The sequence below is a fragment of the Phyllostomus hastatus genome, unplaced genomic scaffold (genome assembly GCF_019186645.2).
Source record: "Phyllostomus hastatus isolate PE091 unplaced genomic scaffold, TTU_PhHast_1.1 phas_contig_17, whole genome shotgun sequence".
Classification (NCBI taxonomy): domain Eukaryota; kingdom Metazoa; phylum Chordata; class Mammalia; order Chiroptera; family Phyllostomidae; genus Phyllostomus; species Phyllostomus hastatus.
The window spans coordinates 16,214,385-16,241,806 of record NW_025333664.1 but is presented as its reverse complement, the minus strand read 5'-3'; the positions used below and the strand labels follow the sequence as shown (position 1 = coordinate 16,241,806).

The 27,422-nt window shown below is 51.1% G+C and overlaps 1 protein-coding gene and 1 long non-coding RNA gene across 3 annotated transcripts in view; both read left to right on the top strand.

Annotated features, from left to right (window-relative positions):
• The first annotated feature begins 5,618 nt into the window (after positions 1-5,618).
• Positions 5,619-11,076, top strand: LOC123815251. 2 transcript variants are annotated; one of them, XR_006785045.1, is made up of 3 exons: positions 5,619-5,748; positions 5,923-6,192; positions 10,204-11,076. It is a non-coding gene; the product is annotated as an uncharacterized LOC123815251 (long non-coding RNA). The 2 variants fall into 2 exon arrangements; XR_006785046.1 differs by having other exon boundaries at positions 5,637-5,736.
• A 1,517-nt stretch (positions 11,077-12,593) lies between these two features.
• The window catches only part of BPI (bactericidal permeability increasing protein), a 30,086-nt gene continuing 15,257 nt past the window's right edge, over positions 12,594-27,422 (top strand). The window contains exons 1-7 of the mRNA XM_045833047.1: positions 12,594-12,813; positions 15,634-15,748; positions 16,997-17,125; positions 18,843-19,004; positions 20,192-20,255; positions 25,660-25,723; positions 27,211-27,302. Of these exons, the coding sequence (XP_045689003.1) occupies positions 12,684-12,813; positions 15,634-15,748; positions 16,997-17,125; positions 18,843-19,004; positions 20,192-20,255; positions 25,660-25,723; positions 27,211-27,302 (756 nt within the window). The 5' untranslated portion in view covers positions 12,594-12,683. The remainder of the gene's footprint in view (positions 12,814-15,633; positions 15,749-16,996; positions 17,126-18,842; positions 19,005-20,191; positions 20,256-25,659; positions 25,724-27,210; positions 27,303-27,422) is intronic.

Below are 27,422 nucleotides of genomic sequence, written 5' to 3'. Positions count from 1 at the left end.
AGTGAGGGCGACAGATGATAAGGAAATAAGTATGTAGCATCTCAGGAGGTGAAGGGTGCTATGGGGGGCAGGAACAGCAGGACAAGGGGAAGGTGTTGCGCTTACCTATGGGGCGGAAGGTTCCAGAGTTGAGTGGGGAGGACAGGAAGTGAGAGTCTGGAGCAGGGAAACAAATGCTTCTTTGAAGAGGTTTGGCTGAGGAGGGGAGGGAGGACCTAGCTGGAAGGAGGCCTGAAATCAGAGGGAAGGATTTTATGATGGAGAATGTTGTGAGCTGGGACGACTCCAAAACGTTCAGAAAGGAGGAGGGCTGGGGCGCCTCTGGCAGCTGAGGGAAAGGGAGGGAGGGAGAGGCAGGTGCACACGGTGAGGTGCTGGGAGGAAGTGGGAAGGAGGAGACCTGCTAAGAGGGGAGATGCAAGGGCTGGAAGAGCAGGAAGAGGAGAAGGCTGAGAAACAGGGGAAGCTTGAGGGCGGGGCTCCCGGGGGCTCCCTCCCAATCCCCAGCAGCCCTGCAGCCTCTGTCCTCGCCCGTTTCCTCCCCATCTCCCCCAGGACCCTCCTGTGAGGTCGAGGGGACACTCCCTCCCGTCTGCCGTCCGCTCTGATCAATGCGCGCTGTGTTCTCTCTGGCACCCCCTCCTCGAGCCTCCCTGCCCCCCATCACAGGGACCGCATGGCCACGGTCAAGGCAATCCCCATCTGGACGAAGGGAAGTTCTGCCTCCACATCTCTGCCAATATTTAAAATTCTTAAGAAGCTGTGTTTTGTCTTCACATCCACGGGACCCTGCCCCCCCCCCCTTTTGAAAACCGGCCAGGGACGCCCCACTGCTCGGAACACAGAACCCAAACACTTCAGCATGGCCCCCCCGAGACCCTGTGTGGTCCAGCTTCTGTAGCGCTTAAAATTGTTTTATTTTGAAATAATTTTAGGCTTGCATAAAGATTGTGAAAATAGCATAAAGATTTCTGATATACCCCTCACTAGGTTCCCCTAATGTTAACATCATGTATAACCACAGTACATTTATCAAAACTAAGGAATTAACATCAGTCCCATGATGTGTTACCTTCAGAGTAAGCAAAAATGGTTATGGATTTCTTTCATTTTTATTGTGGTATATGCTACAGATATGAAGACATATACATACAGTTTGAAGAATAATGTAAATGCCCTTGAACCCACTCATAGGTTTAAGGAATAGAACATGGCCGTTGCCTTGGCACCGCTGTGCACCTCTCCCTGATCAGATCCCCCGCTTCAGTGATTGTACCCACAGATTTTAGTTTCTGGAGGTGCCTGAGCAAAGACTAGGAAAGCCTAATGCCATTGAAAGGAGGATTTACTACTTACATTTTCCAACGGAAGGGGGCGCACCACGTCACCTAGGGCCACATGGGAAAGACTGTGGTGGGGAGACCAGGGCAGAGGGGACCACTTCGGCATGCGTTTAATGGGGTTTCCATGAGAAAGGCCCGTCAGGGCAGGACAAACAGTTGAGGATTGGCTAGTCTGAGTAATTCCAGGGGGCTTTGGACTGCAGTGGTGGTTTCCGGCCCTGAGCAGAAATACTGGCGTGGCGTGTGAGCCAGATAAACGGGGGCCTCCCTGGTTTGATTATAAAACGCGTGCTCTTGGCCGAACCCTCCGCCGTCTCTAAGGACTGGCCCCGCTCTGTGTCCGTCAGAGCGCAGCATCTTTGGCTTTACTGAAAAGGTCATGGGGAACTGGTTTGGAGATTTGCATGCTCCCCGGCTCCCGCTAGCCCCTCACCATCCTCTGCTGCGGCCTGACCTTCACACCGTTGCCAATCCAGGGGACCTGTAATGATATTTGGTAGAGTCGCACTCTACTTCTCTGACTGATAATGAAATGTTATGTCTGCTCTCGTGTTTATGAATCATCTCTGCTTCTTTCAGGAAGTTTTTGTGTTTTTGTACATTTTTATTGTGTTCTTTCTTAAAGATTTTATCTATCTATCTATCTATCTATTTATTTATTTATTTAAGAGAGAGGGGAAGGGAGGGAGGAAAGAAGGGAGAGAAACATCGATGTGAGAGAGAGACATGGATTGGTAGCCTCTGGTATGAGTCCCATCTGGGGACTGAACCCACAACCCAGGCACGTGGCCTGACCAGAAATCAAACGGATGAGCTTTCCCTTTGCAGGGTGACGCCCAACCAGCCGAGCCACACCAGTCAGGGCTCCACTGCATTCTTTACGCGTCTCATCTTATTGCTTCATAGGCAGTTTTCTATATTATGCAGTCTCGTTTCATTGATACGACATTCCAAAAACGGCACATTTGTAAGAAAAGGAAAACATTAGAGATTGTCGGGGGCTGGGATGGTAGGAGGAGCTGACCACACAGGGGTACAGGGGAAGCCTGCCTGGGGGGTGAAGGAACTGTTCTGTGGTGATTACCCGGCTACGGGTTTGTCAAACTCAGACATAAACACTAGGAAGGGTGCCGTTTCCTGTACGCACGTGAGACCCCAATGAAAAATGCAAACTGTAAAAGCTGCTGTGCATAATGCATTTGCAAATTAAAATAAACCAATGGTGGGAAAACTATGGAAACATAGGCTGTAAGAACATTTCAGGGCATGAAAAAACATCCACTGTGTCGTCCAATGAATATCCATGTTGTACAACTACAGGTGAGGTTTCCACTTATCTGTGCATCTGCTAGAAAGACAAACTGCTAGATAAATACCGGAAGTGGTGTCCACGCATCTCTCGAGAGTAGAGGAGTTGCAGCTGATTTTTATTTTCTTTTGCACCTGTGTTTGCTAATTCTCCCACACTTTGTCCTGACTCCTTGGAGCCGCCGGAGTCTGGGCCTGACTCAGGGGGCTGGGAAGAGGCAGCCAAGCCACAGCTGGGAAAACAGCATGGCTTGAACCCTGATGAACCCTGAGCCTCGTCCTGTCCATGTTTATTTTCCTCCCTGGGCAGACAAGGCAGGAGACTGGGACATGGGGCAGAAAATCAGACTTGGAAGCCCCCTCCTGTTGCCACCAGGCAGCCTGACCATCTCAGAGCCAGGGCCCCCCCCCCCCCCCCCTGTTCACTCCTGCCCCACTGCCTGGGCTCCTGCAGTTGCATGTAAGGTCAAAGAGGGTGGACTCTGGTGCCCAAATAGACTGATTCCCGATTAATCACGTATCGGCTGTGTGTCTCTAGGCCAGTTACTCGAGCTCTCTGTGCCTCCACATCCTCTCTGTAACAGGGGGATAAAGATATTGCCTACCTAATCGAGATGTTGTATGTGTGTGCATATGAGTGTGTGCCCATGTGCTAAGAGCCTGACAATCATCCAAGTGCTCAGTAAATGTAGGAGGACTGTTGTGAAAATCCAGCTGAAAGATATATGAGCAGACTGGTCCCATCTCAGGGCAGATGGCAGTCACAGGGTCAAACTCCTGACATCCTCAAAATAATTTTTAAATGACTCTAATTCTTCACTCATGATTTAGTGGACCCTGAAGGGAATAGGCAGTCTACAGAAGTGCTTCCTAATATTTCCCTCTCTTCAAGTGGCTGCTTCCCTCACCACCGTTACTCTCATCTCTCTGCGGGCGGGGGTTCTCCTCCAAACTGCAACAAGTGTTTACTGAGCACCTACTATGTGCCAGGAGCTGTTCTGGGTATTCAGGATAGGTCAAAGGACAAAACAGATAAGAAGCCCCATGGTCCACATACAGATATAGAGCCAGCCCCCAGAGCTAGCCCCGGACCCTTGGTCTTTTCCCCTTTCCCTCTTTCTCCCTGCTCCCCCTTCTTCCTCATTCTGCCACCCAGAACCCAGGAAAACCCTGTCGCCCCCTCCTCAGAGGGCAGAGTGGAGAAAGAGGCTGAGTTGGTAAAGCCAGACTCTTTAGCAGGCAGGGCTTGAGCAGAGCCTGGGCATTTCAGGCATCAACAGCCATGTTCCATTACAAGTGGGGAGCGCCAGCCCCAGCCTGGTACACAGTAGGAGCTCAGCAATGGCGGCCTTATTTTACAGTGGTCCATCCCCTCGTCCCCAGTTGGATTGGCAGCAGCTGCCAGGCACAGAGCCCCACTGTCGTCACTCCTTGGGGGGTGCGCAGCACAGGGTAAGGTGCACAGTAGGCTCTTGGTGGCCCTCTAGGGTGCCCCATGGCCTGACCTCTTTCAGAATCCACCGATGTACTGGGGAGGCACGTGGTGGTGGGAGTGCTCACCAGCCCAGCCGGGGCTTTTGCGGGGGTTTGTATGGGTCCCAGCGCTTCATCCCTTTTGAGGTCCCACCTGACCAGTCTCCCTACATGTTAGTCTTCCAGGTGCCTCTGTGAGCTCCTGGGGACAGGCAGTGGGTATGGTGGCAGGAGGCCAGGGTTGGGACTTGTCTTCTGTTCCACCCCTTAGTAGCTGTGACATCCGCAGCCTCCTTGACCCTCAGTGTCTCTATCTGCAAAAGTACAAATGTCCACCCCCTCCTTGGCGGGGAGGATGACGTGGGAAGTGGCACTTGAGAGCATCCTGTAAATGCCTGCCTGCCCTTTTTCCCAGAAAAGCAGCCTCCACCTTCAGACATCAGACCCCAGGACACTGCCTCTTGCAGTTCTTTTCGCTGTGGCCCCTTGGTCCCTGCCCAAGTACACCACACAGACGCTTAACAAGGATTGTGCTGATCAGGGTTCCTAACTGCAAGCAACAGAAAACAACTGTGGCTGATTTGAGCAGAAAAGGAATTCATGGAAAGGATGAAACTCTGACTTACAGACCCACTGGAAGTTCTCCAGGCCTCTACGCTGAAGGCAGAGAGAACTTTATTGAAATGAAGTGGGGGGCACAGGTAGCATTGTGCTTTGCATGGGCTCAGTGCTCCATAAATGTTATAATAACAGAAGCACATTTCTCATGTGACACCTCAGCTCAAAATCCTTAATGGCTCCACCTGTGACCAGGGAGGACCTGGCCTCTGAGCTGTCTGTGGACCCTCAAGGCCGGGGGAGGGGGGGTTGGAGGCTCCGAATTTTTTCCAAGGGTCTGCCAACCCCGCAGTCAGGAAGCACTGTCTGGAGGCCATCACACACCCCTAAGTGGGAGAAACAGCACTCTCACCCCCACCTGCTTCTCTGCGGTCCAGGCTGTCCTTCCCCCTCCCGCAGGAATCTGGAATTGCTACTCTGATTGGCTGCATTCTAGGACATGGATTGGCCCTTGGTTTTCAGTGGGCGGGAGGATCTGTGCTGCGGGACCACACACCCGGGTGCCCTTGCTCTGTTCTTGAAATCGTGCCATGTGACCAGGAAGCTAAGCCTAAACCCTCTACCCTTTTCAACCTCGTCAGTGTAAGAAACGTCCAAACCTGTAAGAATTTCATGAGTTTATCTGAGCCGAACTGACAACAATTGCCGGGAAGGAAAATCTCAACGGACTGAGAAAATGCTCCAGAAAATGGCAGTTTTATCACTTATTTTATGCTTCAGAATCAAAGAGGCAGATGTAAGGGTGTTCCATGAAATCCACCAGTGACAGATTAGGGAGGTGGGAGAAAGCAAATGGGGGGGAGAGGGACCTCTGGGATAGGATGAAAAGTAAAACAAATAGACACACTTCTTTTACACGGGCAAGTTAGGGCAGTTAACAATTAACAGGTCACACGATAATCAGAACAACGAGGAGATCCGTGGTCTCTGCTCTGGTGCTGCGGTTGAGCTTTGAGGGGCCTGAAAAAAATAAAATTACTTTGATATTCCAAAGGTATGTCATCAGGTACGTTATTATAGATTTAAAAAAGAAAGAGAAAGGACAGGCTCAGTTAAGACAAAGATTGGCCTTTGTCAAGAAAAAAAGTTACTCTGATATTCCAAAGGTATGTTATCATAGATGCAAAAAAAAATGTGCTTTGATAGTGGTACCTCGGTACTCATTGTTAATTTGTTCCAGAACTCCTGACGAGTGCCGAAACTAACAAGTCCCGAACGATGAAGCGTTTTCTCCCCTGGGGAGGCGTCAGGACTCACACAAGTTCTGCAGAGTGAGATGAGTCCCGAGCAAGTGCCCAGTGCTGAAACATTTTTTTTCTCATCAAAATGCAATAAATACAGGGTTCAATGAGTTCTGAAGCCAACGAGGACCACAGTATGATGGTATTTCAAAAGTATGTTATTGTGGATGCCAAAAAATCTACTTTGATATTATTTTCATATCCCAAAGGTATGTTACCAGGTATGTTATTATAGATGGGAGGGGGAAAAAAAGCAAAAACCAGGTTCAGTTAAGGCAAAGATTGACCTTTGTTAGGGAAAAATACCGACCTAAGACATAACTACCCACCGTGAACAACTTTTAGTTAGAAAGTTTTCATTGCAGGCCACCCCAAGTGGTGACTTTAGGTCTCTGAGTTGGTAAGGCTGCCACACAGGCCCCCTGAGCTTGTCAGGTTTAGTGTGTGGCCCCTTTCTCGAGCACACCCTCCACCCCAGCCAGCCAGCCCGGGGTTCCTCCCCCACGTGGTCTGCTACAGGCTGGGAGGGGAAGGCGGGGGCGGGAAGAGGCGGGTCCCAAGCCTGCCGGGCTCCTGCGCAGCCTCAGCCATTGGCCACGGGCCCAGGCGGCCGTGAATCGGCACTTTGTTTCTGAGCTTGACAGTCTCTGGGCTCAGGTCCCCAGGTGCAGTGGGGACCAGGGGGCAGGGAACTGGCAGGGCAAGTTTCGGGGGCATTGAGAGGTCCCTCGGCCAAACACTATCAAATGTGACCACACACGCCTCTGGCTCTGCGCATTCCAAATGGCTGTAAACCCGGAGCTAGGAAAATGAAGATTCATTTAAAAGAGCTGTTAAATTTGCAGCGGCTTTTTTCTCAACCTACTGGTTGCAAACCTAACTGTTACATGGGAAGACCTCCCTACTTGGAAAACTTAGGGGGTCACTGGCCCCCAAGAACAAGACCATTGACCCCATGACCCCATGGCCCAGCCCCACCACCTCCCCCCTTGCAATCCCACACTGAAGCCCCTGGGAATTATCACCCACTGTGACTTTGCTTGAGTTGTTTCCTCAACCGGCCTGCCCTTCCCCCACTTTCAGCTCAGGGGATGTGTTTCTCCCAGAGCCCTGGCTTTCCATAGTCATCTCCATCACGTAACCCAACGCAACGTGCCCCCTTCCTCATTTTGGAGCCCTCAACATCCCTTTGGAGCCCACAACATCTCTGTTGTGTGGCCTTGCGCAAGGCTCTTCACTTTGCTGAGCCTCAATGTTCTTATCTGTGAAATGGACCCAATGAGACCAACTTTCCGAGATGGATGTTTAAAACAGAATGCTAGCCAACGGTTTAACTTGTTTTCTGGAGTGGTTTAAGTCCTTCGGAGATGGGACTGCTATTATGGATGAGGACCCTGAAGCTCAGAGAGGAGCAAAGCTTCATCCAAGTTCCCAGAGCCATGCAGAGGCGAGCCAGGGCTCAAAGCCAGGCCATTCCTCATGGACCTCCCTCTAGTCTAGGTCTGTCTGTGTCCCCAGACTGGGCAGGGCCAGGCAGGGAGCAGTTTGCTCTTTACCAGCAATAGTTCCCTTTGGGGCCAACCCTCAGTCCCCTGGGGCAGGCCCAGCACACACACCTATTTCCCAACGTGACTGAGGGGAAATGGCTCTGAGTTCGGGAGGCCCTTGGACATTTGGCAAGTCCCTGTTGCCTTATACTTCCTGTGGTCCTCCCTGGGGCTGGCTGGAGGAGGCCCAGCCCGCTAGAGCCAAAGCCTAACACAGGCCAAGCTCTTCAGTTTCTAACGAGAAAGGAGAAGCGAGAGCAAAGCTTTCTCCTGCTCCCCGACCCCGGGCACACCCACCCCACCCCCAGCAACTTTCTTTCCGTTCTCCTTTCCCTCAGCCTTCAGCTCTCCCCGGACAGGGATGCTGTCCTTCGTGCAAAGGCTGTGCCTCCAGTCTCAGAAGCAGACCTCCCCCTATCAGCTCTGAGGCACAGAGGGGGGCTGCCCTCCCAACCCTGCTCACCCCCCAGGGCCAAGGTCAATTCTTGTCTCTTCTGGAAGCCTGGGGCGTGTTGTGAGGTCGGGCTAAGCTTGTCCTTCTGAGGCTCCAAATGGTTATTGCCTGGAATTTATGCTCTGGGTTCTGACCCTTCTCTCATTTATTCACTATTAAATATATCGTGTGATCTACTTTGGGACTGTAATAATAATAATAATAATAATAATAATAATAATAATGCCTTAAGGAGGATCTTCCCCTACCTCCGGGCCCAGGGAACCCAAAGGAGCCTTTTTATGAGACAAGGCTCTGGGGACAGACACTTTTAGCACAGCAAGGCAGGAGACGCCCTCTCAAGAGGTTATCTCCACAGTGCAAAATGTCTGATTGGCATTTAGATGCTACATTTTGAGGCCAGGTCTCTTGAGGACCCACTCCTCTGCTCCCTGCCACCCCCAGCACCCACCTCGAGGCCCTCCTCCTCCTGCCTCCCCAGTCTGGGACACCGACACTGGAAGCCAGACACACGGAGGAGGCAGGACAGGGTGGGTGAAGGAGAGAAATCGCAGGAGAATCCAGGCCTAAAGGGGGAGGGAGAGGCCTATGGGGCCCCAGTGGACCACAGGGATGGCCTGGTGGTCAAACCTGAGCGTCTGGGCCCGAAGAAGGGCCTGGACCTGAGGTTGGAGTATGGGGACAAATGAGGAAACTGAGATTCAGCAAGGTTAAGTTCAAACTCACACAATAAGTAAGTGGCAAGCTGGGATCTGCAGCCTGGCCTGTAAGTCCCCAGCCTACTTCTTAACTGCTGTGCTGTGCAGGGGCTGCCTGCTTCTCACAGCCCAGACGCCAGTGGCAGGCTCACCGAGGCCCTGTGAGCCATGAATTCCTCTCTCTCTGCGTGTATCCACACCAGACCCAGGGCCGGAGCGCTGAGAGGTCAGTTTTCCTGGGGACTGAAGGACTCTCCAGCCGGCTAGTGCTGAAGGGTGCGTTATGACCGTCTACTGAACACCTTCTCCGTGCAGATTGCTTCATACCTCTCATCTCACTGAACTCTCAGAGCAACTCCCATGATGGGCACCGTTTCCCCACATTTTGAAAGGGTCAAAGAACTTGACCAGCGTCACACACAGAGTAGGTTGCCTGGCTGGGACTATAAACACAGCTCTGCAGGCTCCAAACCCAATGCACTTTCTTCGGGAAAAAAACCAACATCCTAAAGACCACAAAGTAGAAAAGTAGAACCAAGCCCGGCATTAACCGACTCTCGATCCACCTCACCTCTAAATTCCTGCTGAGATAATATATTTTCCTTATGATTTAAGCCATGTTGATCTGGGATAGCAGGAGAAAGTTTGAGGGGATGATGGAACTATATTCTTATTGTGGTCCTGGTTACACATAGCCATACAGGCATTAAAATTCATAAAACTAAAAGAAACTATAAGGAATAAATATGGCATAATGTTAAGATTTTATAAACTTGGGTAGTCTATTTTTACCTTTATGTTTGAAATATTTTATGACAATAATAAAAAGACCAAAAAAGAGGAGGAAGAAGAGTGTGGGGAGGAGACGGAGAAACAGCTGAAGAAGTCTGTTTAGATGCAATGGCCGGAGCCGCTGCAGCCATCTTGTAACCATGAAAAGAGCCAGTGGGAAGGTAAATCAGAGACACGAGGATGACACAGCAGAGAGATGGAGATATGGTAAATGCTTGTTAGCTGCTGAATCAACCAGAACCTCAAATGGTTTTTCTCTGAGATGATAAATGTGCTTATTGTTGAAGCCAGTGTGAGTTGGGGATTCCTGTTACCTGGGCTGACAACATGGTCACTCATACCAAGTAACGAGTCAGATCTGAAGCAGCGGGATAACTCCATGGCCAGTGCAGTACTGAAGGAAGCCAGAGGGTCACTCCTGGATGCATCATGGATTTGTGGGCATGAATCACCAGAGGGAAACGCATAAACTTGCTAGTTGGTCTTAAGATTCTGATTTTGTGGCAATGTGTGAGTCAGAGTCCCATGAATTTCATCTTATGGCTCCCTCCCTGTCTGACACTCTCGCCGACGCACTATCTGCCTGGGCCCGGGGGTCTCAGGCATTGTGTGCAGTTGGAGCTGCTGGTGTTCAAAACTGTGTACGATGATTTTTCTGAAATCTAATTTTCTGACAGGTCATCGATCTGTGTGTTTTGCCCCTTACTTAGACCTATCTTTCTTGTCCAGATACAGACATCTGACACTGGAGGCCCAGGAGGGCAGAGCTGGGCTGATGACCCAGGGTGACATGTCCTCCTGTCACCTGACCCAGCTGGGGAGAAGAAGTCTTCTGTTTGAGAACGGCGGTTTGACCTTGACGGGGCCATAATCAATCTGGGCCTCCGTTCCCTCGTCTCCAAAATGAGGCAGAATTGTCCTCCCTCGTGGGCTGTGTCCAGGCTGGCAGGTGACACACGTAAAGCGTCCACAGAGTAGATGCTGTGCGGAGCCACGGTTTTCATTCTTAACTGAGCCGGCATTCTAGTTGCGGAGGGGCGTGAAGGGAAGCCCTTTCAGAACCAGGCACAGAGAAGAGGAAAAAGCGACTCTGGAGGTCTCACCTCCGCCTGGCTCAGCGGGCTTCATCAATCTTGCATGAAACCGAAGTCGGGGAGACAGGGCTCCAGGGGGCTGATGGGGACCCAGCAGGAGGGAAGATGGCCTCCTGTTCGAAGACGCCCCACTATTCTCTCATCACCATGGAGACCGAGCTGGCTGCCCTATGGGGTTCCCGCCTACCCAGAGCCTGAGGCTGCCACAAAGGGAGGGGCAGGGGCCGTGCGGACGGAGACCCACTGGAAGGCTGGGGTCGGGCGGCAAGGGGAGTGTCTGTGCCCCTCCCCCCACCCCCAAGGTGCTGAAGAGCTCAGGCCTGCGCGGAGCCCGAGCAGGTCCGGGGTCGGAATCCCAGCGCTGCAGGCAGCAGCCAGTTTCCCGACTGTGGGAAAAACACTTCCTCTCTCCAAGCCTCAGGTGCCGCATCTGTCCAAGGAAGGGGCAGAAAGAATGCAAGGAAAACTGTGGAAATGGGCCCGGACGACTGCGTGGTGACAGCCAGAGGGAGGGGGCTGAGGCCTGAGTGCAGGGGGGCCAAGTGGGGGGACATGGGGGCATCTGTGATAGTGTCCGTAATGAACATTCAAAAACAATACAAATAAATATGAAAAAAGAAATTACATGAAGAAAGAAAGAACACTGTGGGAGGAGGAAGCAAGGAACTACGGGGCATGCGGGAGGATATTTAGGGCTTGGGGGAAGGTCCACTACATGCGGTTTATCGAAAAAAAAGGGAATCTCACCAAAGCGACCGGGCGATCCCATCTCTGTTTGTGGAAGGGAACAACACAGATTCTGTTCGTGCTGACCCAGAGAAGCGCGGGGGTGGGGGTGGGGTGGGGGGGAGGCAGAGAGACGCTCTGAAACCCTTCTCTGCTAGTTGTCTCTGCAATGGGAGTTGCATGAGACTTTTACCTTCCAGGTTCTTTCTCAAATGTTGGCCGGTGAACACAAATTGCTTTAAAGGTCACCGAGACATTCACAGCTACCACTTCCGTGCTTACTGTGCAGGGGCATTGGGCGAAGAAGTGCTCTCCGTGGTTTAAAGCCCTTCTGTCACCCAGGGAGGGAGAGTACCCTGATAATTCCCGCTTTACAGAAGAGGAAATTGAGGTTCAGCGAGGTTAAGTTAAGGGCCATAACCAAAGCCAAACTGCCCAACTGGCAGAGCGAAGATTTAAAATCACAGCTAAGACACTGGATTCCAAAATCCAAGTGTTTAATTATTACCACTTGGTAATATTTAATTATTTAATTAATAATTATTTAATTAATTTAATTATTACCACTTGGCAATTATTTGGCCTCTCAGGACCAAAACCAAAAACAAACAAACAAACAAAAAACAGCTAAAGATTCTGCTTTCTTAAATGTTTTAATATGGAAAATATCAAGAAAATCAAAAGTACAAAGAAAAATATAACTTTCCATTACAAAAGGAGTAAGTTCTGGGGAACTAATGTACAGAGCTGTGACTGCAGTTAAAAATACTATCTTGTATACTTGGAATTTGCTACGAGAGTAGATTTTCAGTGTTCTCACCACACACGCCACAAATTACAACTATGTGAGGTGCTGGATGTGTTAGCTTGGTTGTAGTAATCACTTCACAATGTATACATATACAAAATCACTGCATTGTATATATACTTTAAATGTATATAACTTTATTATATATGCCAATTATATCTCAATTGGTCAGGAAAAATATATAATGAACCTTGATATACCCACCACCCACAGAGGAGGATGGGGTGCTTTGGGAGGGGAACGATGCCCAGAGCCAGAGGTTCCCTCTCAACTTGCACATTTACACACACCCCATGCACACACACACCCCATGCACACACATACCACATGCACACACACACCACATGCACACACACACCCACACACCTCTCCCAGACTCCACTTCTGGCCGCCTCTGGGGTTGCGGCCCCAGTCTCAGTGGGGAACCACAGGCGGCTGTCCTCCCCCTCTCCCGCCCCAACCCCAGTTCCTTCCTCCTTTCTATGTTCTAGTGTAACTTGCATTTCCCTAGCCAGCTCCTTTATAGGTCCCTGGTTCCCTGCCAAGACCGCGAGGCTGTGCCAGCTCTGGAGGACGAAGACATGGCCAAAGGCCTGGACTGCAGGACGAGGTGGGCAACCCTGGTGGTGCTGGCTGCCCTGGCCACAGCTGTGACAGAGGCCACCAACCCCGGCGTTGTGGTCAGGATCACCCAGAAGGGCCTGGACTATGGTAAGCCTTCCTCTCTTCCTCTCCCACCTCTGAGGAACATGTACTGAGCACCCGCTGTGTGCGGCCCTTTAACTCCAGCGCATGGTGTGCTCACAGCTCCGCAGAGTAGGTCCCTCACCACGTCTTACGTATGAAGAAACTGAGGCAAGACAGGTTGCCCTAGATCCCAGGACTGGGACCGCAGTGCCGGGCCTGGAGGACTCCAAGTCCAGTACCTGGGCCCCCAGGGTCCTCGAGGTACCCTCCCTTCCTCTACCCAAACCTCAACCCCGGCTCCTGAGCCCTTTATTTTCTTCCCAAGCTTGTTCTCAGCCCTGTCATTTGCCTCAAGATTACTGCTCAGTCTTCAGCATGGGCAGAGCTCAGGCCGTGGGGAGGCTGAGCAGAGGGCAGGAGGAGCAAAGGGAGGGCCCTTCTTAAATGTTCCTCAGGGCAGGGGCTTGGTGGCCATACTGTGCACATTCCCCATGTGGGTGGCCCAGAGAGGGTCCCCCAGGCCACTCACCCATCCCCAGACAGCGGAGCGTGGGGCAGGAAGCAGCTCCTGCTGACCCATTCTGATCTGTGCCAGGCACTGTCTCATTTCATCTTCATGTCACCCCTGGATGGGACGTACTGTTACTAGCAATGTTCACAGATGAGCAAATGGAAACTTTGGAGGAGGTAGTGGGTAGGCCAGAGGGCCGCCTGGATCTGAGCTCTGGTTTTGTCTGAGGTGCCTGCATGTGGCAGCTCGATGCTGTCTCCCAGTGGCTGAGAGATGAACTGCAGAAGAGTGAGGCTAGCCCATCCCAGAGCAACCAGACCACGGAGAAGGCAGAGAGAACCTTGTGCCCTGGAGCACCACTACGGCATCAGGACAGGACTCAGGGGGACCTTGTCTGTCATCCCTGAATTCCTACCCCAGCCCAGGCAGGACACCTCTGAATCCCAAGGGGAAAGCGATGTGGCCCTGCTCTGAACACAGAGCTGGGGTGGGAGGTCCTGAAGGCTTGCCAGGAGCAGAGGCTTGGATTCAGCCTTTAAACCCAGACGTCTTCATATTCTGTCACAGCAGCCTCAGTTTCCCCTCCAACCCACACCCCACAAGGTAGCCACAGTGGGTTTTCTGAAGGGCAGCAAATCTGCTCCTGCCTCTCTCCTTCCCTAGACTACCGTATTTTGCTATGTATAATGCACACCCACAATTTCATGTGTATTATATACAGGATTATTATACCCATGGTATGTAATCATTATGCCCATGTATAATGTGCATCCTTATTTTTCCCTGAGAAGTTTGGGCAAAAAAGTGTGCATTATACACAGCAAAAATACAGTATTCAGTGGTTCCCCAGGACCCTCAGATCCCCAGACCTCTTCGCATGGCATTTGAGACCCTTCCACAGCTGGCTGCTTCAGACCCCCAGATCCCGGCCAGCCCAGGTTTCCTTTCCTCCTCCAGGTGGTGACAGCATGTGTGTGTGTGTGTGTGTTTGTTGCTTACCCCAGGGGGCCCATCCCAGGGCACAGGCTCTGGGACCAGAAGGCCTGGATTCAGATCCTGCTTCCGTCACTCCCCAGCTGCCCAGCTGTGTGGTCACCTTACTGAGGTTCAGCTTCCCCGTCTGAGAACTGGGGGTGGTGACGGATCTGCTTTCTAGGGGTGTTCAGATTCAGTAACTGAATACATGTACAGAGCCCAGAATGGTGCCTGGCATAGAATAAGAGCTTGATAAATTATTACTATTATTATTATTATTATTATTTCCTAACTGATTCTTGGAAAACACAAAGCCAGGCATCCCTCATTTTACATATTACTCTTTCTCAGATAACGTTTGCCTTTTAATTGGTTCTTTGATGCTGTTAGCTACATCATAACTGGTAGTAGAATCCTTGACACTGAGGCATTCATTCATTTATTCATCCAGCAAATACTAAGTGTATTCTAGTATAAGTGCTAGTCACTGTGGTGAATGTAGGAAACACATTTACATTAGTAAATAAAACAGGCATTGACACTGACCTTGGGTGGTGGGGAGAGACATCAACCAAAAAATAAATAAATGCGTAATTTATCGCATGAATAAATGCATCATTACAGACAGGAATGGCAGAGCCCGAGGAGATGCCTGTGGCATTGTGAGGGGCCAGCTGGGTCAGAGAGAGTTCCTGGAGGAAGTGATGGTGGAGCTGACTAGGGGGTGATCAGGTGAAGACGGGAGAGAAGGGTTTCCTAAGCAACAGGAATGGCATATGCAAAGGTCCTGTGGAGACACAGTCCAAAAGCCAGACAGACAGAGTATCTGTGAGGGCACAGCACAGAGCTAGGCACACAGTAGGTGCTCAATGAATGCCCATAGGACGCATGACTGGGTGTTTCAGCGGGGGAGGGTAATATTTTAGACCAGGGGATGGCAAACTACAGCCTGCAGGCCAAATCCGGGCAATCGCCTGTTTTTGTATGGCCCAAGGACTAAAGATGACTTTTACATTTTTAAATGGTTAAAAAACAATAAAAAAAGAATGATATCTCACACTGCGTGAAAATTATACGAATGTGAAATTTCAGCGTTCATCACGTTTCATTGGAGGAACACAGCCACACCCACCACTTACATATTGTCTGTGGCTGCTTTGTGGCGGTTGTGACAGAGACAGCAGGGCCCCTGGAGCCCAAAATACTTATTCTCCAGCCCTTTAGAGCAAACCTTAGCTTTAGGACCTTCCCAGTCTCGCTGTGCCAGCTCAGCCAGGGGCGAGGGCTCAGAGGCTGCCCTGGCCCACTAGCCAGCCCCGGCCGTGCCTCTGACTGCTGCCCCTGCTCTCTCCCCTCAGCCTGCCAGCAGGGAGTGGCTGCGCTGCAGAAGGAGCTGGAGAAGATCGAGATTCCCCCTTTCTCGGGAAGCTTTAAGGTCAAGTATTTGGGGAAAGGCGAATACAGCTTCTACAGGTGAGGCCTGTCAAGCTCCGTCCTCTGTGTGCAGGGCTTCGTAGTGTTCTGGGGCCACCGAAGCCCGGAATCACAGAGCCACCCAGTCCTCAGCCTAGAGAGGTCAGGATCCCCAAGCCAGTGCTTCCCCGTTGCAAGGAGACGCAATCCCCCAGCTTCCACCACAAAAACTGTCTCTCAGGCACTCACCGTGACCCCTGAGGGATGTGTCATGAACCCCAAAACTCTGTGCTAGGCCCATATATCAATTAGGATATGGAGGAGGGGGGTTCAAGGGCAGAAAACCTAATCCAAAATGCCTAAGCAGAAATTACTGGCTCACAGGGCTGAAGTGTCCCTGGAAGAGTCTAGCTTCAGGTTCAGCTTCAGGCAGGCTCAAGCGTCATGGGATTCCGTTTCTCTCTTGCCACCTCTTGGTGTCGCTTCCCTTGGGGAGGTCTAATTCTCAGGAAGGGTGACTCCTCCAAGAGGCAAGATGCCCACCAGCATCACCTCAGCATTGCAAGTCCTACGGAAGGAGAGGACCTGCTTCTTGCAACTCAAGCAAAACCCCTAAGATTCACTCTGATTAGTTCATTTTAGGTTATGTACACATTCCTGAACCAATCACTGTGGTCAGGGGAATAGAATATGCTAATCACCTTATGCCCAAATCATAAGCTCCACCCCCTAAAGAAGGAGGCAAAGTCAACTTTCTTTGGAGCAATATGGAAAAGTTAAATGGTAGTTCTGTTAACACAATAAGGTGGGCCCTGGGCAGAAAACCCACAAATGTTCTGTAGAGAGTTTTGTATACCTATTCACTCAAAAAATATTTTTGAACATCTGCTGTGTCTGACACAGCAGGCTTTGCTATAATAGTGACGAAAAGACACACTGCACCCCTGTATAGAACTTGTAGTTAATGGGGTAATGTCTGTTATCTATATTGATTGTCACACACCCTACCAGAAAGAGATTATTGTGTCCATTTTACAAATGAGGAAATTGAGGCTCATGATGGTTAAGTGACCTGCCCAGGGTTACACAATAGTGCATTTAAGAGCAGGATTGAAACGCAGATTTGTCTGACTTCTGAACCTAGCCACCTGCCCAGTGCCCGGGTCTCCCAAGGTCGCTCTCAGAGCATCTGGGCTGTTCTGGAATGCATGGAGTGCAGGAACTGGGTGGGAAGCCTGCGTCCATATTAACTGTTGACTGGTCCTTGTGTGGGCCCCTGAAGGCTAACTAAATGTTTCTTCTTTGCAGCATGGTTATCCGTGGAGTTCAGCTTCCCAGTTCCCAGATAAAACTGCTGCCTAATGAGGGCCTTGCTGTCTCCGTGACAGATGCCAATGTCAAGATGAGTGGGAAATGGAAGGCACGCAAGAATTTCATGTGCGTTTTTAAGCCTGGGGTTTTTGAGGATGTGGGTGAGCTCTTGGTGATATTTGGAAGGGTTGAGAGCCAGGATCTGAGGAATGCTCGGGTTTTGCCTTGCCCATCACCACTTGGTATCCACAGGGTTCCTGGAAGAATTTTTCACATAAGAAGATTCGACATAACCCTTGGTTAAGAGCTGAGCACTGGTCCTTGTCTCAGTGCAGGACACTGGCAAGGCAGAGTTTGTGCATGTGGCTTCGGGTGGAAGGCTAAGTGGGACCTTTAATTTACCTCTTTATCAGTTAGCTATTGCTGTGTAACAAATATCCCGACCCAGTGGCTTAAAACAAGTCATATATTATCACTCGCACATTGATGTGTTGGCCACGGATCCCACATCTAGGTCGGGCTTAGCTGAGGTGGCTCTTCTCCACCTGTATCTTGTCCTCCTCTCTGGACCGGTGAGCTACCCAGGGCATGTTCTTGGTGATGGCAGGGGGAGCAAAAAGGCACCAGGAAACGTGAAGGTCCCCTTAAAGGCTAGATTCAGAACTGGCCCAGTCACTTCTACTCATGCCATTGGCCAAAGCAAACCACATGGCCATACCCAAAGTCAGCAGCATGGAAATACACCCTCTCCCCAACATAGGCAATGGTGAGGGTATGGATGCAGGGAGGGGTAAAAAATTAGGGCAAACCATCCAAACTATAACTCTGAATCTAAATACTGGGCTCTCATCACAGTAACCCTTTCCACTAGTGACAGTGGCTGCAGACTGACCAATCACTTCAGAAACCTCTCCTTCGTGGGGAATCCGGGGAGAAAACAGAGGAGAAGTCACTGTGTGAGGATGAGGGTGTGGATCTGTCTTCTCTGGCAAGGACCTCTGGGCTGTCGGCTGCCTACCACAAGGACTGCTTAGGTCTTCACTTGGGCTCTTTAGTAGCTATCATTTCACTTATCTATCATTTTTAATTGTTTTTTAATTTTTAAGATTTCATTTATTAATTTATTTTTAGAGAGAGGGGAAGGGAGGGAGAAAGAAGAGGAGTGAAACATCAATGTGTGGTTGCCTCTAGCACACTGCCTACCAGGGACATGGCCTGCAACCCAGGCATGTACTCTGACCGGGAATCGAACCAGCGACACTGGTTCACAGGCCCGTGCTCAATCCCCTGAGCTACGCCAGCCAGGACCTATCATTTTTTTAATCACACAAAAAATTAATGTTACTTCATCACTCAATAGAAGAGTTAACAAATTACATTTACATCCACTGTTTTATCCAAAACCCATTTCATCCCCAAGGGAGGAGTTGTGAACTCCACTTAATGAATGAATGGGGGCATTCCTTAATTAAAGTCATTGATCCCAAACACTCAGCTTTTTAGTGACAAAACTGGTGTCTCACTGCTGGTACAGGATCTGGATGAGGAAACGAGCTCAGAGAGGCAAAGAAACACTCCCAAAGCCACACAGCATGGGCGGAGGCAGAGGCAGTGGGTAAGAGCAGGGTTCTGCCAGGTAGACATGGGTTGAAACTTCAGATTGGAATCCTGGACCTTTCACTCGGCTCCTGTGTGACCTTGGGCAACCTGCCTCCCTCTCTGAACTCCTTCTCCTCCCCTAGACTGGAGAGAATAGCAAAACCTACCTTCTAACATGGGTGAGAAGCTCAAATGGCAGTGGGGCGCTGCTTGTTCCAAGTCTCTTCTCTTTGTTTCCCTTCAGCAAAGTCAGAGGCAACTTCGACCTGAGTGTGGAAGGCATCTCCATTTCGGCGGGTCTGAAACTGAGCTGTGACCCCACCTCAGGCCACTCCACTGCCACCTGCTCCAGCTGCAGCAGCAGCATTGCCAGTGTCCACCTGCACATCTCAGGCAGCCACCTGGGGTATGACTTCCTGGGGCTGTGGCTAGCAGGAGGGACATCAAGGAGAGCTATCCTAACCATCCCTGTATTTAGAAAACATGTCCTGAGTGCCACCTCCTTGCCAGGCCTTCTTAGAGGCCTTAGGTGTAGGGGAAAGGACAAGGGTCCTTGATGGAGCAGACCCCGATCCTGCCGCTGGGGAGGTCACTTGTTCATTCAACATTCATTCAGCAAACTTTACTGAGCTCTTACTGTTGCCCCAGGCTCTGGGTTAAACACGGTATATACACTGAGTTATACAGTCCTTACCACAAAACCACAGGCATGCCTCCAGCCAGCCAGCTGGTCAACAAATATCTGCTAAGAATCCTATGTGCCAGGCTTATACAACACGCTCAAGAAACAGACTGTTTGGCTAAGGCCTATTTAGCTTACGGTGTGCCCGACACTGTGTTCCGCATGTGCGTCACCTCATCCAATCCACACAACGACTCTGAGGTTGGTCTGTTAGTACCCATGTTCTGGGGAGACAACTCGGACACAGAAAGGGTAGGAAATGACCTGAGTTTTCATCCCCAGTGATTACTGAGGAGGGATTCAGCCACACAGTCCCTGTTCTCTTGAAGCTCCCCGTCCAGTGGGGAAGACAAACATTAACCAAATCGCTGCATTAATGAGTAGCTCACAAAGAATTTTAAAAGGCTGTAAGAACTACGAAAAAGAGGTACAGAATGAGGCAAACACATAGAACAGGAGGATCTGACCTAGTCTGGGGGTTGGCCAGTTCTTCCTTGAAGAAATGATGTTTGCGTGGAGATGAAAAGAACGAGTAGGAGTTAGTTAGGTCGTTGTGGGGGACCGGGGACAGCACGTGCAGAGGCCCTGGAGTGGGAGGAAGCACAGGGCGCCAGAGGATAGGGCAGAGCGGCGTGGCTGGAGAGCAGAGAGGCAGGGGAGTGGTGAGGAATGAGGCTGAGACAGGGCGGGGGCCCAGCTGTGTGTGCCCTTATTGAAGAAATAACCTCACAAGCAGGTCACTGTGCACGGGGGAGAGCGTGCAATGGACTGTGTGCAGTTGTGTCTCAGGGACGAGGGTGGGTGCCCAGGCCGATTGCGAGGAGGGAGGGAGGTAGCCTTTCTGGATGAGGCAACCTTCCCAGGGCAGACCAGGGATGCCTGGGAAGCCTCACCTATATATCCATCTCCAGGTGGCTGATCCAACTCTTCCAGAAAAAAATTGAGTCTTCACTCCGAAACACCATGAACAGCAAGGTAGGAGGGGCTCAGCCTGTTCTCATCCGTCAGAGCGGGAGGGGCGCTCATGTCCACACACCTCATGCACCACTGATCACTTCTGCGGTCGCCCAGACTGCCCATCAGCCCTTCCAGCCCCTTGAACCCACACCTCCAGCTCCAAAAATCAGGCGCGTCTATTTCCCTGAGGGGCCCAGTGAGAGACTAGGAAAGGGTCCCATCACACACCCACAGTAAACGGCCACGTCGGCTTGGATCGCCTCCGCTCTCCCCCCTCCCCATTCGTCCCTGCAGAGAAACTGCCATCCTCTCCCCACCAACCCTCTCTCTCGTAGTCCTCTGGCCTCCTTCCCCATCCCCGCCCCGCCCCAACCCCGCTTCGTGGTGCTCCCCACCCAGAAAATGTGCAGCTGTTGTTGTGGCCAAACTATTCCCTGGGGCTGGAGCCGGTATGAATGACAGGCACTGGCCAGCCCTCCAACTGCCTTCACGCTAACCCCCTGCCCCCAGCCAGCCTCTTCGGCAGAGAAAAGGGGCCATTCATTCGCCTGGTTTTCCATGAATAAATCATCAGCTTCCAGGAATTCCCAGAGCCTGTCTCACAAGCTAAGTAAGCTTGGGCTTCCTCCAGAGGGCCCTGGGGAGTCACTGGAGGTTTGAGGCAAGGGGGTGACCCAGCCAGATCTGTGCTTTAGCACAGTCTGTCTGACTGCCGTGAGAATGGATGGATGGGCCAAGAGTGGGGGCGGGAGTTTCGGGGAGACTGAGGAGGCTGTGCAGCCTTCCAGAGAGGCGATGTTAGTCTCTCAGTCAAGTCACTGAAATATGGGTAGGGAGAAATCAACCAAATGAGGTCATTTATTTGAAGACACTGTCAAAAGTTGTTTGTTTTTTTGTTTTTTTTTGTTTTTTAAATCAATGCATGGTTGTCAAAACGTGTAACACAATGGATTATACAATGGCTTTTAGAGTCAGGATTTCTGGGTTTTAATTCTGACTCTCGGGTGGAACTAGGTACATAAACTTGAACAAATTACTTGTCCTTTCTGAATCTCAGTTTCACCATCTGTAAAATGGGGACCTAATACCTTTTTCAGCAAGCTGTCATAAGGACTACTGAGGTAATGCAGGCAGTGTGCCTATCCGCCAGCTTGGAAGACCCATAGTTCAACTGTCTTTGTAACTAAGTAATAGTATGAGGGGAGTGTTAGCATATATTTAACACTTAGAACTAGTAAAACAGATTATTTTCTTGGTAACACCTTAAGAGTAGCCCCTTGATAGCAGCCAAGCTAAAAAGCAATAATACTGCTGCTGGTGGTGAAGATGATGGTGGTGAAGATGATGGTGCTGAAGATGGCGGTGCTGAAGATGACGGTGCTGAAGATGGTGGTGCTGAAGATGACGGTGCTGAAGATGATGGTGCTGAAGATGGTGGTGCTGAAGATGACGGTGCTGAAGATGACGGTGCTGAAGATGGTGGTGCTGAAGATGACTGTGGTGAAGATGATGGTGGTGAAGATGATGGTGGTGAAGATGGTGGTGGTGAAGATGGTGGTGCTGAAGATGATGGTGCTGAAGATGATGGTGCTGAAGATGGTGGTGCTGAAGATGGTGGTGCTGAAGATGACTGTGGTGAAGATGACGGTGGTGAAGATGGTGGTGCTGAAGATGGTGGTGCTGAAGATGGTGGTGCTGAAGATGGTGGTGCTGAAGATGGTGGTGCTGAAGATGGTGGTGCTGAAGATGGTGGTGCTGAAGATGACTGTGGTGAAGATGACTGTGGTGAAGATGACGGTGGTGAAGATGATGGTGGTGAAGATGGTGGTGCTGAAGATGGTGGTGCTGAAGATGGTGGTGCTGAAGATGACGGTGCTGAAGATGACGGTGGTGAAGATGACGGTGGTGAAGATGGTGGTGCTGAAGATGGTGGTGCTGAAGATGGTGGTGCTGAAGATGACTGTGGTGAAGATGATGGTGGTGAAGATGATGGTGGTGAAGATGATGATGGTGAAGATGGTGGTGCTGAAGATGGTGGTGCTGAAGATGATGGTGCTGAAGATGATGGTGGTGAAGATGGTGGTGCTGAAGATGGTGGTGCTGAAGATGATGGTGGTGAAGATGACGGTGGTGAAGATGGTGGTGCTGAAGATGATGGTGCTGAAGATGATGGTGGTGAAGATGGTGATGGTGAAGATGATGATGGTGAAGATGGTGATGGTGAAGATGATGGTGGTGAAGATGATGGTGCTGAAGATGGTGGTGCTGAAGATGATGGTGCTGAAGATGGTGGTGGTGAAGATGATGATGGTGAAGATGATGATGGTGATGACAGAGTGCTTACAGTGAGCTTAGAACTATGTTAAGAACTCTTTACAAGAATTCTAGCATTTAATTTACACAAAATCTTTATGAAGCAGGTATGTCAGATTTTCCCTGTTTTAGAGATGGGTAAACTGAGATGCACAGACAGAAATACACGGTGCTGGAATGCAAATCCAGGCCACCCCACCTCAAAGGCAAAGCTTTTAATACTAACAAGGTATTATTTAGAGTACTGGCCTGATGGGTGAATGAGTGGATGGATGAAAGAATAAATGAGATGACGGGGTGTCCATGATGCTAGGAAGGCTGGACATGGGGAAGAGTGAGCTGGAGATTGGACTCCCAGGAACCCACAGTGAAGGGTGGTGTCAGAGGGAAGAAAGAGTCTATGTCAAGTGGTGGGGGTAGGGTGGGGTGGAGCCTGGGTGGAGGGGGCAGCCGCAGGAAGCCGGCTGCAAGCTATGATGGGATCTGCTGTGGTTTGGGGCCATCTGGAGGCACATGGCTGAGGGGCATTGGAAATTGTGGCTAATGGACTGGCAGCCCAGGTGTCCAGCTGGTCCCAGTTGCCAGAGGTGCTGTCCCTCCCAGCCCTGGGTCACTTGGAGAAGAGACAGTGGTTCCTTAGATTCTAAGTCCTCCTGGAACATGCGGAGTCTTAGGTGACAGAAACACACTTCAGGGAACCAGATTTCTCCCTCCTTCATTCCTTTCCTTTTCTCTCTCTTTTCCACTCCTCCTTTCCCCCAGATAAAGTAATCTGATTGAGAAGTGTGAAGGGTGCCCTCTGGGCAGACTGGGTGGGGGGACGGCCCTGAGGAGAAGTAAGAACCTGAGGGGTCTGGTTGACAGGAGTTGGCCTTGGGAGCCTGTGGCCAGGGGTGAGCTGGGCCCTCAGGCCTGAGCTCACGGGAGAGGTCTGGGCTGCATACCAAGGTCTGGGTGTTGGCCACAAGTTGGTAGCCTGGAGGAGGTGACTTTGCTTGGGCCCCTGCCCCAGGCAGGTGCTGAGACAAAAATTCAGAGGCAAGAAGCTTACTGGGAGGGGATCCTGGGCAGCAGGACCAGGGGGTGGAAGGGAGCTGGGACATTCTGAGTGGGCTAGTGCTGGGGACACTGGAGCGCAGTCCTGCAGGCGATTCTCAGAAGAACTGTGGGGCACACACCACAGAACTGCCCTGAAGCGGTGAGGAAGCTGGGTGTTTATCTACCAGCCCTCAGCACTCTTTGATTAAGCTGTTCTGGCAGTATAACTCCTTGGCCCTTGGGAGCAAGGGCCAGAGGAGAGAAAGTGCTCAGGCAGAGAGAGCTGCCGGGTGTGTGGGGAGCTGTTCACACCAGGTGCGGGTGGCCTCCGGGAATAGCACAGCAGGGCCATGGATGTGCAGGGCGCAGCTCTGGAAGAGCGTGTGAGTGGAAGGAGCAGCGAGCCCCAGGGAGCTCCGATATGCAAGAAGGAAGAGGAGCTGGTGAGGAGCTCACCAGGGTGTCTGGGGAAGAGGGAAAGAAGGGACAGGCGGAGAGCAGGGAGAGCGCTCCGTGCCGGGACTGCGGAAGGAGCATTTCTGGGAGACAGTGGTCCACCTGCCAGGGGCTGCCCAGTGTCAGGAAAGGTGAGGACCGGGAGACTCAGTTGGATTAATGAGGCAACAGTCTCACTGCAAACTCGGGCAAGTGCCTCCATCAAGGTAGGGACTTATCTGACCACCCCTCCCCCAGCCCCAGTGCCTTCAAGTTAGCGAAGGCCGCAGTTTAAATCCTGCTTTCCAGCTCTGTGTGGCTTCAAACAAATAGTGCCAATTAGTACAGTGTCCTAGAGCAACTCCCACTTTCTAAGGCTCATGCCGTCTGCGAGTCAGGAAATCAACAGGCTTGGGCAGCTCAGCACGTCTCTCCTCCTTGCGGTCTGGGTCTCATCTGGGAAAAACCCAGCAGTCAGGCCTTGGTGCCTGGGCTGGGACTCTTGACCTGAGTCACCACCCGTGGCCTCTCCATGGAGCTGGACAGCATGTCACTGGGTCCCCAGAGGAAGCAACCAGAAAGGAAGCGTTTCAAGAGACCAAAGTGGACCAAGAGCCTTTTGTGACCTGGTTTCTGAAGTTACTCAATGTCACTTCTGATGTGTTCTGTTAGCTAAAAGCAAGTCACCATGCCCACCCAGATTCTAAGGGAGAATTCCCAGACTCCACCTCTCAATGGAGCTGTGCCAAGGCCGCCCGCCAGACGGGCAAGTGGAATGGGAAGTATAACCTGCCACGATCCATTTCACAGATGAAAAAACAGAGGTCTAGAGAAAACAGAGTTATCGTGTTTTTCAGACCATAAGACACACCTAGGTTTTAGAGGAGGAACATAGGGAAAAAAATTTGAAGCAAAAAATGTGGTAAAATATTTAATAACATAAATAACATAGTATTTCACCAATGTAAATGTAAACAGAACTCAACAGCAGCATTATTCCTCCCAACCATGATCCCTCCCAAATTGGTGTGGGGGGGGGGGCGGTGTGCGTCTTATGCTCCAAAAATATGGTACTTCCTCAGAAGCAAATCAGCACGTGGGCCATGACTTCTCAGACTTGGGCTCACTTCCTTGTGAGTCAGGGGAGGGGCAGGGACGGCTTCCTGGCCACACTCAGCAAAGGTGAGGTCCCCCCACCCAGAACTGAGCCGAGGGCCTGCGCCCTGCTTTCAGAAGCACAGACAGGAGAAGGCTGACGACAGCTGACCACCTCTTGTTTATTTTTCTTTTCCTCATTGCACAAAGGGTCTGAGACAGCAAACACAAATGGATGAATACAAACCAAAAAAGTCCCACATTAAAAAATGGAAAACGTAAATACCCATTAGGAAAGTTCCACACCAGAGTAGAAAATAAAATGCAGATATGCAGGTCATCCAGTCATATGCAGTTACTATTTCCAAGCTATGTGCTGAGCACTGAGCTTCCTGGTGGCAAAAGAGAAAAGGGAAACATGATTAGTTACATGATTTTCAAGGAAACATTCCAGGAAAGCAAAACACATCCGGATCATTATTCCCAAAGAACATGTTACACTATGGATGTCCTCAATGATCACCTCTTTTGCCCTCCCCAGATCTGCCAGGTAGTGACCAGTTCTGTGTCCTCCAAGCTGGAGCCTTTTCTCCAGTCATTGCCAGGTGAGTGCTAGGTGGGGTCAAGGAGACTGGGATAGAGGGGGCAGAGGGGTAGGAAGGCACAGAGGAGTGGGGTGGAGCCAGCAGGTTTTCCAGACAGGCCTGAGCCTGGGTGGGAGTGAGTAGAACAGATGGTTTTCAAACGGCAGTTGGATGCCTGCCGGGCCAGGGCCCTGTGGCAGGTCCAGAAGCGAAGTGGAAAAGCAGCCCACAGCCTCTCATTCTCCTGCCCTTACAGGGCCCCAGCAGCCAAGTACCCAGAGCCGTGTGAGGCCAGATGTGCATAACTGGCTTGAGACCTGAGGCTGACCATTCTGGCTCTCTGGGCCTCTGTTTCTGTATCTTTGAAACGGAAACAACTCTCCTTTATCCCCGAGTGCTTGGTAAACCGTGAAAAGCCACAGTAGGTGGGGGAGGATAGCTTTAGCAGGATTGCTGTGAGGACTATTGAACCTGGGAGGACCCAGTCCCCCATTGAATGTCCAATACATGCCTCGAGTCCAGCAGAATTCTCTCTTCTTGTCCACACCCCACGGAGTTTGTCAACTCTCCTAATTTTACCTTGAGCAAATGGAGGCTCAGAAAGGACCTGTGACAGTTGCCCAAGGTCATAAACCCAGCAAGAAGCAGAAGCAGGATCCAAATGCAGGTTTTTGGACTCCAAAGCCTGGGTCCCAAACTGCTAACAGCATCCCTCCGTGGGAAGCCTGGCATGGTGGGCACGCAGTCCATACCGTTGATGATGCATTACCTTCCTCCAGGTACCTGCAGCCCCTCCAGGGGCAGAGCCCGTCCTGGGGATGTTCGGTGCAGCTGAGTGTCCAAGGTTTGGCCTCACCAGGCAGGAAGAATAGGTGGTTTCAGCCCCAGCTCTGTCACGCATCAGCTGTGCCATCTTGGACAAGTTGGCATTTCTGGGCCTCTGACATGGGAAGGAAAGGCTAAAAGAGGGAGCAATTTTTATATCATTGCCATTGATTACTGCTGGGGAACAGAGAAACTGCTCGGAGCTGAGCCAGCCCAGGCTCAGCCCGGGGTATTATCACTGCTGATATCAGTGCCTTCTGGCTTTGAGCACGGCCACGGATAGGGCACTGGGCACCTTCACATTCACCCCTCTGGCGCCTGTGAGCCACCGCTGTCACCCCATTCTACAAATGACTGAAAAGTGACTCAGAGAAGCAAAAAAAAAAAGTGATATGTCCAAGGTCACATAAAGCCTGAGTCGAGCTCAGGTCTCTCTGCTCCTGGACCCTGTGTTTTAGCTTCATCTGGGGGCTGATGGAAGAAGGGGGAAAGGCAGTGTCTGTGAAGGTGGGGTGTGGGCTCGTTTTCCTTTAAAGGGAGCTCACGTGGGCTCTCTGGAGGGGGTGGACATGGAGCTAGAACTGCAGGTTTGATTCAACTGTAGGGGATGCTGACCCTGCGTCAAAGGCCCCAAAGATGCTGTCATGGGGAGCCAGCTCACCGTCCCTCTTCTTTCCCTCCAGTGACAGCCAAGATAGACAACGTGGCCGGGATTGATTACTCACTGCTGGCACCTCCGACAGCCACGGCCGAGACCCTGGATGGGCAGCTGAAGGTGAGCCCTACACGGAGAATCATATACTCCCACTCCCGGGCTCCCCGTCACCCTCGGCAACAAATCTCACAAAGCCTCCACCCCTTTCCTCTCGGTGCTCAAGCACCCTGCGGCTCCACG